Genomic DNA, 15,313 nt, shown 5'->3' on the forward strand with positions numbered 1-15,313 from the left:
TACGAGTCTCTGTAAAGTTACGACAGTGAGTTATTGTAATTTTTGTTATAACCGCAATTTTAACAGCGTGAGGCTCTAGTCTAGTAAATCCACTTGCTGGTTCAGTTGACACATTTATTTTAGAATTTGACTCCCAATATAGACACAAGTTGTGTATAATTAAAGGGACTCTATAGTCACCATATAAAAGCAAGAAAGACAGGTCCCCCAGCCTTCCTTCTTGCTTTTATATGAACTTTCATTAATTAAAAAAAAAAATTCGGTGGTTTTATATTAAAAACTTACCTCCGTTCCAGCGCCGAGCTCCCCGCTAGGCCGCGCCCCCTTTTTCGTCAAAATGACGAAATCGCGGGGCCCAATGGGACGGCTTCGCGCTGGACCAATCGCGTTCTTCATAGAGCGGCATTGAATGCCGCCCTATGAAGAACCTGAGCGCTTTACCGCGCATGTGCGCGGAATGCGCGTTCGCGAGCTGAGCTGTCTGACTGACAGCTCAGCTCGCTTTCTAAAATTATCAATAAGGGGGGGGACCTACTGTCCCCCCCCGGCCCCCACCCCTGTGCGGCGGGTGGGGGCCCTAAAATTATCAATGAGGGGGGGGACCTACTGCCCCCCCCGGCCCCCACCCCTGAGCGGCGGGTGGGGGCCCTAAAATTATCAATAAGGGGGGGGACCTACTGTCCCCCCCCCGGCCCCCACCCCTGTGCGGCGGGTGGGGGCCCTAAAATTATCAATAAGGGGGGGACCTACTGTCCCCCCCCGGCCCCCACCCCTGTGCGGCGGGTGGGGGCCCTAAAATTATCAATGAGGGGGGGGACCTACTGTCCCCCCCCCCGGCCCCCACCCCTGAGCGGCGGGTGGGGGCCCTACAATTATCAATAAGGGGGGGACCTACTGTCCCCCCCCCGGCCCCCACCCCTGTGCGGCGGGTGGGGGCCCTAAAATTATCAATAAGGGGGGGGACCTACTGTCCCCCCCCCGGCCCCCACCCCTGTGCGGCGGGTGGGGGCCCTAAAATTATCAATGAGGGGGGGGACCTACTGTCCCCCCCCCCGGCCCCCACCCCTGAGCGGCGGGTGGGGGCCCTAAAATGATCAATGAGGGGGGGGACCTACTGTCCCCCCCCCGGCCCCCACCCCTGAGCGGCGGGTGGGGGCCCTACAATTATCAATAAGGGGGGGGACCTATTGTCCCCCCCCGGCCCCCACCCCTGAGCGGTGGGTGGGGGCCCTAGTTAACCCTCCCCCCCCCCAAAAAAAAATATCTCCCTACCTACCCCCCTCACCCTAAAAATAATGAGGGGGGACCATTAACTAAAAACCTGTAAAAAAGAAAAAATGAGATAAAATCAACTTACCATTCGATGTTTTCTTTCTTCTAAAATCTTCTTTCTTCAGCCCCAAAAAAGGCCAAATAAAAATCCATAATAACTGACGCAATTAAAAAAAAAAAAAAAAAAAACGAGCGCAAAAAAAAATAATCCATCTTCACCCATGGAGGGCTCCGCGCAGACTGAGCTCCGCAGGGTGGGGAAGGCTTATAAAGCCTTGCCCCGCCCTGCAATTAGGCTAAGAACACTCTGATTGGTGGGTTTGAGCCAATCAGAGTGCTCTTTGTCATTTTACAAGCGTGGGAAAGTTCTTTGGAATTTTCCCACGCTTGTAAAATGACACAGAGCACTGTGATTGGATGGATTTCAAGCCATCCAATCACAGTGCTCTGTGTCATTTTACAAGCGTGGGAAAGTTCTTTGGAATTTTCCCACGCTTGTAAAATGACACAGAGCACTGTGATTGGATGGATTTCAAGCCATCCAATCACAGTGCTCTTTGTCATTTTACAAGCGTGGGAAAGTTCTTTGGAATTTCCCCACGCTTGTAAAATGACACAGAGCACTGTGATTGGATGGGTTTCAAGCCATCCAATCACAGTGCTCTGTGTCATTTTACAAGCGTGGGAAAGTTCTTTGGAATTTTCCCACGCTTGTAAAATGACACAGAGCACTGTGATTGGATGGATTTCAAGCCATCCAATCACAGTGCTCTTTGTCATTTTACAAGCGTGGGAAAGTTCTTTGGAATTTCCCCACGCTTGTAAAATGACACAGAGCACTGTGATTGGATGGGTTTCAAGCCATCCAATCACAGTGCTCTGTGTCATTTTACAAGCGTGGGAAAATTCCAAAGAACTTTCCCACGCTTGTAAAATGACACAGAGCACTGTGATTGGATGGCTTGAAATCCATCCAATCACAGTGCTCTGTGTTATTTTACAAGCGTGGGAAAATTCCAAAGAACTTTCCCACGCTTGTAAAATGACAAAGAGCACTCTGATTGGTTTAAACCCACCAATCAGAGTGTTCTTAGCCTAATTGCAGGGCGGGGCAAGGCTTTATAAGCCTTCCCCACCCTGCGGAGCTCAGTCTGCGCGGAGCCCTCCATGGGTGAAGATGGATTATTTTTTTTGCGCTCGTTTTTTTTTTTTTTTTTTTTTAATTGCGTCGGTTATTATGGATTTTTATTTGGCCTTTTTTGGGCTGAAGAAAGAAGATTTTAGAAGAAAGAAAACATCGAATGGTAAGTTTTTTTTATCTCTTTTTATTTTTATTTTTTTTTACAGGTTTTTAGTTAATGTTCCCCCCCTCATTATTTTTAGGGTGAGGGGGGTAGGTAGGGAGATAATTTTTTTTTGGGGGGGGGGGAGGGTTAACTAGGGTCCCCCCCCCCTTTGTATTTAGGGCCCCCACCCACCGCTCAGGGGTGGGGGCCGGGGGGGACAGTAGGTCCCCCCCTTATTGATCATTTTAGGGCCCCCACCCGCCGCACATGGGTGGGGGCCGGGGGGGGACAGTAGGTCCCCCCCTTATTGATAATTTTAGGGCCCCCACCCGCCGCTCAGGGGTGGGGGCCGGGGGGGACAGTAGGTCCCCCCCTTATTGATCATTTTAGGGCCCCCACCCGCCGCACAGGGGTGGGGGCCGGGGGGGGACAGTAGGTCCCCCCCTTATTGATAATTTTAGGGCCCCCACCCGCCGCACAGGGGTGGGGGCCGGGGGGGACAGTAGGTCCCCCCCCTTATCGATAATTTTAGGGCCCCCACCCGCCGCACAGGGGTGGGGGCCGGGGGGGGGACAGTAGGTCCCCCCCTTATTGATAATTTTAGGGCCCCCACCCGCCGCACAGGGGTGGGGGGCGGGGGGGGACAGTAGGTCCCCCCCTTATTGATAATTTTAGGGCCCCCACCCGCCGCACAGGGGTGGGGGCCAGGGGGGGACAGTAGGTCCCCCCCTTATTGATAATTTTAGGGCCCCCACCCGCCGCACAGGGGTGGGGGCCGGGGATAATTTTAGGGCCCCCACCCGCCGCACAGGGGTGGGGGCCGGGGGGGGGACAGTAGGTCCCCCCCCTTATTGATAATTTTAGGGCCCCCACCCACCGCTCAGGGGTGGGGGCCGGGGGGGGACAATAGGTCCCCCCCTTATTGATAATTTTAGGGCCCCCACCCGCCGCACAGGGGTGGGGGCCGGGGGGGGGGACAGTAGGTCCCCCCCCTTATTGATAATTTTAGGGCCCCCACCCGCCGCACAGCGGTGGGGGCCGGGGGGGGGGAGGAGAGTAGGTCTCCCCCCCCCTTCAACCACTATTGTGGACAGTAATCGTCCCTGTGGGTTCGGGCTTCAGCTGTCAGCTGAAGCTGAAGCTGTCAGCTGAAGCCACGCCCACAGCAGTGCTGACAGGCTGTCAGCACACAAAGCGCGTTCACAGTGCTTTGTGTGCTGATAGCCCGTCTGATGCATTCACCCAGAATGCATCGGACGGGAGGCCTTTTTAGGGCCTCTGAACTCGGAAGTCCCTCTGGTGGCCGTCTGATTGACTGCAACAAGAGGTGTTCCAAGCTTCCAATGTAAACACTGCATTTTCTCAGAAAATACAGTGCTTACAAGAAAAAGGCTCCGGGTAGCTGTAGCACTCACCTGAACAACCTCATTAAGCTGAAGTTGTTCAGGTGACTATAGTGTCCCTTTAATTAAAGAGACAAAATCTTTTAAAACAATACATTTATATAACGTGGAATAATAGTAGTTCATTTGTCTAGATAATTCCATTTCCTCTTCCTAAGGTCACAATAACTAGCAGTTCAGCTGAAAAATGTCTAGGGTCCCAGTAAATTGTGTAGAAAAATGTCAGTTATGAAATAGGACTCAGCAGGAGGTCGGTAGAGAAATGTCACTGGGAATGACATATTGGCATGTTTTGTAGTTGATTTCTGCTGATGATTTTTCATTTTATTTTAGGAAGGACACCTTCAAACAAAGATGATCAATGCTGGATTGCAATATGGATATGAATATCTTGGTAACACCCCAAGATTGGTTATAACACCTTTAACAGATAGATGCTACAGGTAATTAAGTAAACCCCAAGCAAGTCTTTATATTTACTTTATGTTGCTATCACTACTGATACTCTGGAAAGTCATACAGTATAATAAGAAATCAACTGGGAGCTCCAAGGGTTAAAACTACTCACATTAACTGCGTGTGACTGCTGATTTTCAGTCTCCAGTGGGGACCTGCTAGTCCCTTCAATATACAAATCCAAGCTAATAAAAATATGAAATGCAGAAATGGTTACACCAGGAGATCCACAAATTATTGCTCCAATATAAAAATGTATTCTATCTTGCAGAAAGACAAGGTCAGGTTAAAGCCATCTCACTTCACATATTTTATGTTGCAGAGAACACTTAGTCATAAGTTACTATTGATGCCCGGCCTATACTGTACTGTGTTCTAAAATGGAACAAATACGAACAGCGTGAGGCAAGCACTGAAGATCAATCACATACCATTTGGCTAGCACGTTTTTACTAATCTATAGACAAGATATGCTGCCATAGCTCCATCCACCTCTTGCTCGTGCTTTTCCATGTCCACGTAAATATTACCGTATATACTCGAGTATAAGCCGACCCGAATATAAGCCGAGGCCCCTAATTTTACCCCAAAAAACTGGGAAAACTTATTGACTCGAGTATAAGACTAGGGTGGGAAATGCAGCAGCTACTGGTAAATTTCTAAATAAAATAAGATCCTAAAAAAAATATATTAATTGAATATTTATTTACAGTGTGTGTATAATGAATGCAGTGTGTGTGTGTATGAATGCAGTGTGTGTATTAGTGCAGCGTGTGTGTATGAGTGCAGCGTGTGTGTATGAGTGCAGCGTGTGTATGAGTGCAGCGTGTGTATGAGTGCTGTGTGTATGTGTGCAGTGTGTGTGTATGAGTGCAGTGTGTGTGTGTATGAGTGTGGTGTGTGTGTGTATGAATGCAGTGTGTGTATGAATGCAGTGTGTGTGTGTGTATGCAGTGTGTGTATGAGTGCAGTGTGTGTGTATGTGTGCAGTGTGTGTGTATGTGTATGAGCGCAGTGCGCAGCTACTGGTAAATTTCTAAATAAAATTAGATCCTAAAAAAAATATATTAATTGAATATTTATTTACAGTGTGTGTATAATGAATGCAGTGTGTGTATAATGAATGCAGTGTGTGTATTAGTGCAGCGTGTGTGTATGAGTGCAGCGTGTGTGTATGAGTGCAGCGTGTGTGTATGAGTGCAGCGTGTGTATGAGTGCAGCGTGTGTATGAGTGCAGTGTGTGTATGTGTGCAGTGTGTGTGTATGAGTGCAGTGTGTGTGTGTATGAGTGCAGTGTGTGTGTGTATGAATGCAGTGTGTGTATGAATGCAGTGTGTGTGTGTATGCAGTGTGTGTATGAGTGCAGTGTGTGTGTGTGTGTGTGTGTGTTGCAGTGGTGGGGGGGTGGGCAATTTTATTATTTTATTTATTATTATTTTTTATTATTTTAATATATTTTTTTCATTATTATTTCTTATTATTATTTTTTATTTAATTATTATTTTTATTTTTGTCCCCCCTCCCTGCTTGATACATGGCAGGGAGGGGGGCTCCTTCCCTGGTGGTCCAGCATTGGCAGTTCAGTGGGGGGGAGAGGGGGCTGGCAGAGATCTTACTTACCCGTCCTGCAGCTCCTGTCAGCTCTCTCCTCCTCCGCGCCGTCCGTTCAGCTCTTCTGTCAGCTCACACTGTAAGTCTCGCGAGAGCCGCGGCTCTCGCGAGATTTACACTGGGAGCTGACCGAGGTGCTGAACGGACGGTGCAGAGGAGAAGGGAGCTGACAGGAGCTGCAGGACGGGTAAGTAAGATCTCTGCCAGCCCCCTCTCCCTCAGTCTGTATTATGGCAATGCAAATTGCCATAATACAGACTATTGACTCGAGTATAAGCCGAGTTCCGGTTTTTCAGCACAAAAAATGTGGTGAAAAACTCGGCTTATACTCGAGTATATACGGGACATTATGAATGTTTTAAATACAGCATGAGCTTTATTCTATTTACATGTTTATTGCTACTTGTAATTGGGTAACTAAAATAATAGATCAGGATGGTGCAGTAGACATTGCTTACCTAGATTTCAGTAAGACTTTTGACACTGTCGCACATAGAAGGCTTATCAATAAACTGCAATCTTTCAGTTTGGATTCCAATATTGTTGAATGGGTAAGGCAGTGGCTGAATGACAGGCAACAGAGGGTTGTAGTCAATGGAGTATATTTGAAGCTTGGGCTTGTCACCGGTGGGGTACCTCAGGGATCTGTACTTGGACCCATTCTCCTTAATGTTTTTATTAGTGATATTGCATAAGGTCTTGATAGTAAGGTTCTTATCTGGGATACTCTACATTGAAATTATCCTATTTTGAAAGTTTACTTTTCGTTTTTAAATGCACTAATAATGTACAATCCTTATTTTATGTTACCCACTCCACTAGAGTTTATTTTATATTCAGAAATCTCTTTCTTCCACCGTTCACCACACTGTGAATCCTTAGGGGAACAATATCCTGCCTCTTTGTTAACAGTATTGTAATTTGCACCTGCTTCCCCCTTGGGAGGCATTAAATATCCTCCTGAGTTAATGTATTTGCAATGTTACAAATCTTGGCTACTTTATGTTTCTTGCATATACCAGCTTACTATCCAGTTCTACTCTATTATATAAAGAGGGATAATTTAACTAATGTACCTTTTAATGCACAAGGTCACACATTTAGACTGGAAGAAAGGAGATCTAGTCTAAGGCAAAGGAGAGTTTTTTTTTCTTTATAGTAAGAACACAAGGATGTGGAATTATCTGCCTAAAGAGGTGGTTTATCTGATGTACAGATGTTTAAACAGCAACTGGATGAATACTTTCAAAAGCATAATATTCAGCAATATGACTTTTACTTTGTGGTATGATAGCTTCTCAAGGAGAGATCTGACTGCCATTCTGGGGTCAAGAAGGAATTATTTTCCTAGTTTTCCAAAATTGAAAAGTGCTGCAAACTTGGGGTTTTGCCTTATTTTGGATCAATAGGAAAGACAGATGTGAAGAGGGCTGAACTTGATGGACACATGCCTCTTTTTGGCCCATGTAACTATGTAACCGTAACTATGTATATAACTATGTAAGTTTGTTAGCAATTTGATGAATACAATGTGTTTAATATTCTTAATAGATGTTATTTACCATCACACAACTTGTTTGTGATGGGTAAACATTTTGTAGATCCACTGATATCAGTGGCTTTATGCTATTTTCCTCGCTCTTAAATTTAATAAAGCTTATTTTTTCAATTGTAGAACTTTATTTGGTGCTCTCAACCTTCATCTGGGTGGAGCTCCTGAAGGCCCTGCGGGAACAGGAAAAACAGAAACCACCAAGGATCTTGCAAAAGCCGTAGCAAAGCAATGTGTTGTTTTCAATTGCTCAGATGGGCTGGACTACCTTGCGTTGGGAAAATTTTTCAAGGTACAGTACCCAACTTGTAAAAATATTTCACATATTTAGGGCTACAGGATAGATCAATACTATATGTATTATAGTGCATTCTGCTCAGTACTCAGATGGTTAAACATACTAAATGCACACATATGAAGATTCATTTTTATTGTTCCTTAATCCAAATAAATAAAACAAATCTTCTGTTGCCATACATAGTACAATTGGCAAGTCTTATATGCTTTTAAATTGTCTTCTTTGACCTTAAATTTGAAATTTATTTTGAATTCCCAGCAATTATCACTTTAGTAAATAATCCTAACAAGGGCCTAGAATCTCCCCCCATTGTTCTTTCTTATAATATAATTTAAAAGAGGGGACTATCACTGCGTTTCACTTTCAGGCTTTCATTGGGCAGACTAGATGGGCCGAATGGTTCTTATCTGCCGTCCCATTCTATGTTTCTATGTTTTATTAGGCTATGCTATGTGTATCTACCTCACACTGACTAATTAAAAAAAAAAAAAAAAGTTTGTTGGTTTAGCTGCTCTGATATTTAAACAAAAGGTAATATTAATGTATTATAAATACTGAATTTATTTCTGTATGCTAAGCTATTAATAAAATACATGTATGCACAGCCTAAAGATTTTACATTTAAACATATTTAATTTTATTATACTCAAGGCAATATTTAAAAAGTCATGCCTCTTTATTAATTTACAATTCTTATCCTATATGTATATTTTGCAATAACATTGCGCACATTGTCCGTTTTAGGGTTTACTGTCCTGTGGAGCCTGGGCTTGCTTTGATGAATTTAACAGAATTGATTTAGAGGTGCTCTCCGTAGTAGCTCAGCAAATCCTTACCATCCAAAGAGGTACCGTATTGCCATGTTATGAATTTGTGTATGTGTGGTATTACGAGTTACTGAAAAGCTCATAGTAATATGAAAAAGACGATAGGTAATATATGTATATGCTCTAATAATAAAATATTGTAACAAGGACGACACATGCAAGTTTTCATACATATTTGTTGTACCCCACTTATCTGTTATTTCCTAACCACAGTAAAAAGGAAACAAGAATTTCCTCCCTTTGGGGCAATAATATTGAATGTAGTAAGCATTCATTTACTTAGTTAAAAGCACCATTGAAAAAAATCTTGCTTAATACAGACTAAAACCTTAAAGTACTCACACCTCAGATATTCAGTTAAGAAAGGTCAGTCCTCAGAAAATTCTATAACATCTAAGAACGTGAACATCAGTAACTTACAAAATCTATGACATTTATTTATCATTTATGGTTTATTAAAAGCAACAGTGTTCCCAAATGTGCAACCTCCGGAGTCAAGACTTAAGTGCTTTAGCAATGTAGACTCATCCAATAGCAGCAATAACAGTGTGCGCATTTCGTTTTCAAACTTTCTCAATGCTCGTTTTTTAATTTACTCATGATCTTGTTCTTGGATGTTACATCCAACCACATTAGTCCACTGCAGCCAAAACATTGAGTATCTAAGTAAACACCAACTGGGTCACTTGAAATGTATTTGGTGTTATTTATAACAGTATCTGATTTATCCTGCAGTAACTTTTTATACTAAATATATTTAATTATAAAACTTCATCATTATCGTTATTATATGGCCTAGATTAAAGAATCTTGTAAAATGTGTGTTATAGTTTAGGGGAAAGTGACAGTTCTAGGATCAAAATCAAATACATGAGTAAACATTATTGTACAAAGTTTATAATGAGCCATACATACACCCCTTACAATATGCACTATGCATTTAATATAATTACGGTACCCTGTTTTTCTTACTTATAGGCATCAATACAGGATCTGATTTATTAATGTTTGAGGGCACTGAATTAAAGTTGAATCCCTCGTGTGCTGTATTTATCACTATGAATCCCGGTTATGCAGGACGTTCCGAGCTCCCAGATAATCTCAAGGTATTGTATATCTGTTATTTTTTTTTTCATATACTCTTAATAGTGATGTTAATAGTTGGTGTAGTAATATAGTAATGTACTGCTTATTATATAACACATCAAAATTGTTAGTGGTTGTTAATCAGAGAAGTCTCAAACATTCAATGAACTCTTGACAACTCTTCTGAAATGAGCTGCATATTATACCAAGAAGCATAATTGTCACATTTGTTTCAGATTTAAATCCCACGTTCCTGTAGGTTAGGTTTGCCATGACCTATACTGTTTGTGGCCAAAGTGGAGGCTAGGGTCTGAATAAATAAATGATCTGTTGATAATGTCTCTGGTAACATTTCTAGCTTCCTAGGAGTTGTGTCACCTTCCCATCACTATTGAGTAAGAATACTGAAAAGTGCTTCCTGAAAGGTCCTGCAAGAAGTGTTTCTATGCACTAAAATTGCACCTAGGCAGCTAATACCTACCTACGTAAAGATGTTTCATTAGTTTCACTAATACATGTTGTACTTGTTTCATAAATATATTTAGCATACTATTGACGCAAATGTGCCTTATTTAAAGGGCCTTTCTTTCCTTACTGGTTCATTTCTCCATCTGCTATGACATGTACATTTCCTTTGGTTGCCATCTAAATTATGCACATACCTCTGCTTCCTGTTTTGCAGGCACTCTTCAGGACAGTGGCCATGATGGTACCTGATTACGCAATGATAGCAGAAATTGTTTTATATTCCTGTGGCTTTGTCACGGCCCGACCATTGTCGGTGAAAATTGTAGCAACTTATCGTCTCTGTTCAGAGCAACTATCGTCCCAGCATCATTATGATTATGGAATGAGAGCTGTAAAGTCAGTGCTGACTGCTGCAGGCAACCTTAAGGTAAGGATACTATACATATACTCAATAAAAGGAGGCTTGCACCAATAAAGTAAAAAAAAAACAAAAAAACTAGACTCTAATTAGAAATAATACTTTTGTTTTTGATCAAGTATTAACGTGCTAATCAAATGCAAGTTGTTAATATATTTAAGAACTGTGCTAATATAGTATGTTCACAGTTTAGAACTGTTTTGCTGACCATACATTAAAAATGCATGAGAACATATTATTTTAAGAAACTATTCTGTGCTATTGGTACAGTGCACATTTTATTCACTATTAATCACAAAATATGAATTATTTAACAATATAGATTTCTGATGGCCAAACATTAAATAAGGAAATATTATATGTAACATTCATTATTTAGTCTTTTTGTTTTTGTGATATTTTCATTTTCGAGTGGTTAGTACTGTATTTGATGTAAACATATTAAGTACTTTCAATTAGGAGTAGGAATAAATGGAGAGTCATGCTAAAAGATATGTATGCTTATTTTTGAGAGTTTTATGTTGCATAAAAATTGACATCTAACCTTGGCATAGTGGATGTTTCTGACCTATATTTTCAATACTTCTTAATTACTCATGTGTAAGTTTAAAATATGGATTTTGTGTACACTATAAATATTGACTTATTTCTAAAGTTTTCTTAGACATCTAGTGATAATCAAAGCCTTTACATCTTTTAAATGCACACTTTTAAAAAAATGATGCTGTAGACTAGAGTTGACCTCTATTTTTATTGCATTATATCAAAAAATTGAAAAAATGCTCCACATCCTCAGGATTGGATAGTCTGTGCAAAGACTAGAGGCTGTCTGAATCATGCTAACCAATCATCTCTTTTCATTTGTTTTCAATGGGAGTAGTGTGAATGTGCATATTTTACTCTGATGTCATTGGTATTCAGTGTATGTGATGGAATGACACACATATGTATTGTTTTACAGCTCAAATATCCAACTGAAAATGAAGAAATTTTACTTCTCCGCTCTATAATTGATGTAAATCTTCCCAAATTTTTGGCTCACGATTTGCCACTCTTTGAGGTAAGATTCTTTTTTATTGATGTTCTCTTTTTATTATTCTTAAACAATAAGCATGCCAGAAAGGAACAGGAACACAGCTGTACAGCAATTTTTATCCAGGTGATTTAACATTCTTACATGTAGAAGTGCATGGAGTTTGTAAATGCAACGTAAAAACTACAGTTCGGTACTTTTTTGGAATTGCTCTGAATACTAACTAGGGCATAGGCTCTCATGTAACAATGCTGACCGACAACTGGATGTAGATATTTATACTTGGATTAGTTGCTCAGCCTCTCATGAGTATCTCCAGCCATCAAAGTCAATTGGATTAAGGAAACTGCAGAGCTAGTCAATACACTCAGAGATTACTTTCCGCAATTTGGCAGAACTCGGCCAATCTAGTGAACAGTCGAAATTTTGATTTCTGACCAGCCACCCACCAGAATCTTGGGAACCAACTCATGCAAGCCTAAACATGCTCGTTATGGTTCTTGATTTGGAGTACCCTTGCTTGCACTGGTAAAAAAGGGGAATGGAAAAGATGCTTCCAAGCAGGATTTTCCAGACATTTTGATTGGAGCTACTGAGCAAGGCACACCAGCAGAGTTACTGTGTGTTTTACCCATGGTGTGTCTGTGTTGGAGTAGGAGATATCCTGGCTCATTGATTCTAGTGTGAGACTAGGTTTAACTTGCTCATGTGTCCAATAAGCAAGCTACTGCCGGAGGCACTTGAAACAACTATTTTATCATTGGTCCTAGCATGAGACTACATCACCAATATAAGTCGTTATTTTTTGCGGAGTCAGAACATTGTTCTTGGGGAGTGTTTTATTCAGTGAAAAAAAAAGAATTAAAAAAAAAGTTCTTCTTGCCTAGCCTGTTGCTCCCACATTAGCACACACAAACTTTAAGGGGGCGATATAGGCTGCTTTTTTCATCATAGAGTTACACTGTTGTTTATGTCTAGTGTAGTATTACACAACTAGCCACTGCCACTTAACACCAGCTTGGAATCATTAATTTACAGTTGTTAAAGTTGTGTTAGTTTACACAATACACAATCATTAATATCCCATGTTTATTACAAGAAAAACAAACTTACCATCATGTTATATAACAATCCCAAAATTAAATTGAGGAAAATAGGGGAATGGTCCTTTCCACAATCGACCATCTGCAGTAGTACCATGGCTTCTGAGAGTTTCAACACCTCAGCCATGAGTACTGCTGACATCTCTACCACCAGTGCCTCCAGCATCACTATTAGTAGTGTTCAGCCTTGGGATAGTGGGATTAGCAGCATGACCGTCGAAAACCAAAATGTTGGAGTACTGTATTGCCCCAATGAAGCAATGTTTGGGGTCAATTTAAGTACCTCCAAGAAGGCTGACTTTCAAAGTGCAAATTGTGCAACAAGGACAAGCAACAATATCTGATTCTGTGCAGTTGTCACAAATATTCAACACTTATGGCGAACAGTGAGGATGGCAAGGGTAATGCCAGTAGACGTCAGAGGCAGGTTAGACAGGAACAGTCGGACCCCTCATACAATGAATAAAAAAAAAAGGTTATCTTGTCTAGCTGCTACTGTCAGTGCCGATTACATCCACTTCACTGGTTTAGAATTGCTTTATTGATTTGTGATTTTATTTTAATTTTATTTCTTGTAAGAGACTGAATATTTGATGTGCTTACGTGCCACTGCTTGCATTTTGTAAATTGTGAGCTTCTTTTCTCAGTAGTATACACAAAGTGTATACACAAAGTAAAGCCTGTCCGCAGTGAATGTGACAGGTCTTTTTTTTTTTGTAGAAAAACTATTCTAAAATATGGTTGTGGTGTTGTAATGTTTTAAAACATTTCTAATTGTAGTAGAGTCACCCTGCCTGGCTGAGGCAGTGTGGCTATGCCTGCTACTTCTACAGATGCAGTTTGTAGAAGCAGATAGGGCAGGTTTTTTTCATACTGAGAGTTGTTTTTTTATATATATTTCTAATCAGGGACATTTTATTTTAAGGAACACAATAGAGTCAGGAGCACAAACATGTATTTCTGACCCTATAGTGTTAAAACCATCATCTAGCTCCCCTAATCCCCCTTGCCTCCCTAAATATAGTAAAATCTTACTTGTATTCGGGTCTGCAGTTGCTGCCTCTGAGCCATCTGAGAAGTGGCCAGTGGAGTTATCCCTAGGCTGTAATGTAAACACTGCATTTTCTCTGAAAAGACAGTGGTTACTGCAAAAAGACAGAAGGGAATGAAATACAATAAGCGTTGTTCTGGTGACTATAGTGTCCCTTTAATTTTGAGTGTGCTTCTGTGCCACTGTTTGTGCTTTGAAAATTGCAATATTCTTACCCTCTGCAATATATACAGTGTATGGCTGCAATTTACAGCACAATTGCACCCTGCCTACACTGGGTGTCGCAGTAGTAGTTTTACAGGCAGGGTACATCATCATTGAATATGAAGAATCAGTTTGCAAAGCCTTTTTTAACTATGTGCTGTACAAGTGTCAAAGCAACTGATTTTTCAATGCAAGCATTAGGCAGGGTGATAACACTACATTGACAAGTATACTTCATCAAGGTGAAACTCCACATTAAGCATGGTAGAAAGAATTTTGGAACAGCAGAGGGTTATCCATACTCTTCCCTCCATCTTCCCTCCACTCCAATGACATTGACTCCCTACTGAGTTGTGAGGATAGGACGGCTAGTGTTGGTTCTTGTACCAGTTAAGGACGCTACGGACATTTTGAGCTTGATGTCAATTTTGTGACAGTTCAGCCCCTTGTTTATCCACATCATAATAAAAATAAAAATAATAAAAATAAAAAAATAAAATATATGTATACCATTCACCACCAACAGAAAGCTCTGGATCTCTAGTCTGCACGGGAGGGTACGCTGATTTTTCCACCCAGCTTGACGCAATCTTTGAGGACTTTTGGCCCAAGCTGGCACATTGTTTGCCGGAACCTGCTACAATTAAGCACAGAGCTAACCTACCTCGGAGTTGTCATACTACATACAAAATGGCTGACATGCCAGGAATGCCTACCTGTCCTAGCAGATCTCCTGATATTATCTCTCCTGCTGAACCCCAGAGGAGCACTGGCACTGAGATTGTCCATTCTTCTACTGGGCCAGGAGTTCACTTGGAAAAGTATCCAGCCCACCGTCCAAAGGGGTTTCCGGGATTCAGAGTTCCCGCTGGCCCAAGGTCCTACGGCACGTGGCAGGGGGATCTATGGACACAGGGAAGAACCTCCTATTTAGGTCTGGGCTCAAGGAAATGAGAGGTTGAAGTGCTATGGCTCAGAATACACCGTTGTAATCATTTTTGCATTGCAGCACAGTCACCATTTTTCCTGCTGTTTTGACAGTCTAAATTGCTTTGCAAATGTTTTTCTGTGCCTAAATTTAGCCAAGCTGAACAATGGCATGAACTAAATTCTGCCGTGTCTAATTTTTTTTTCTGTTGAAGTTGTTTGGAAGAACTGTTTTTTTCCCCTGCACAAATCTACTTAACTAAGAGCGACACACTGTGTTTTTTTTTCTAACACACACTGCTCAGTAGTCCTCATAAA

At 41.6% G+C, this 15,313-nt stretch overlaps 1 protein-coding gene across 1 annotated transcript in view; it reads left to right on the forward strand.

Annotated features, from left to right (window-relative positions):
• Positions 1-15,313, forward strand: part of DNAH7 (dynein axonemal heavy chain 7) — a 261,702-nt gene that overhangs the window by 47,679 nt on the left and 198,710 nt on the right. Inside the window, exons 23-28 of the mRNA XM_063430168.1 lie at positions 4,295-4,404; positions 7,704-7,872; positions 8,623-8,725; positions 9,684-9,811; positions 10,474-10,686; positions 11,639-11,737. Coding sequence (XP_063286238.1) covers positions 4,295-4,404; positions 7,704-7,872; positions 8,623-8,725; positions 9,684-9,811; positions 10,474-10,686; positions 11,639-11,737 — 822 coding nt within the window. The remainder of the gene's footprint in view (positions 1-4,294; positions 4,405-7,703; positions 7,873-8,622; positions 8,726-9,683; positions 9,812-10,473; positions 10,687-11,638; positions 11,738-15,313) is intronic.

Source organism: Pelobates fuscus, chromosome 8, assembly GCF_036172605.1.
Source record: "Pelobates fuscus isolate aPelFus1 chromosome 8, aPelFus1.pri, whole genome shotgun sequence".
Lineage (NCBI taxonomy): Eukaryota > Metazoa > Chordata > Amphibia > Anura > Pelobatidae > Pelobates > Pelobates fuscus.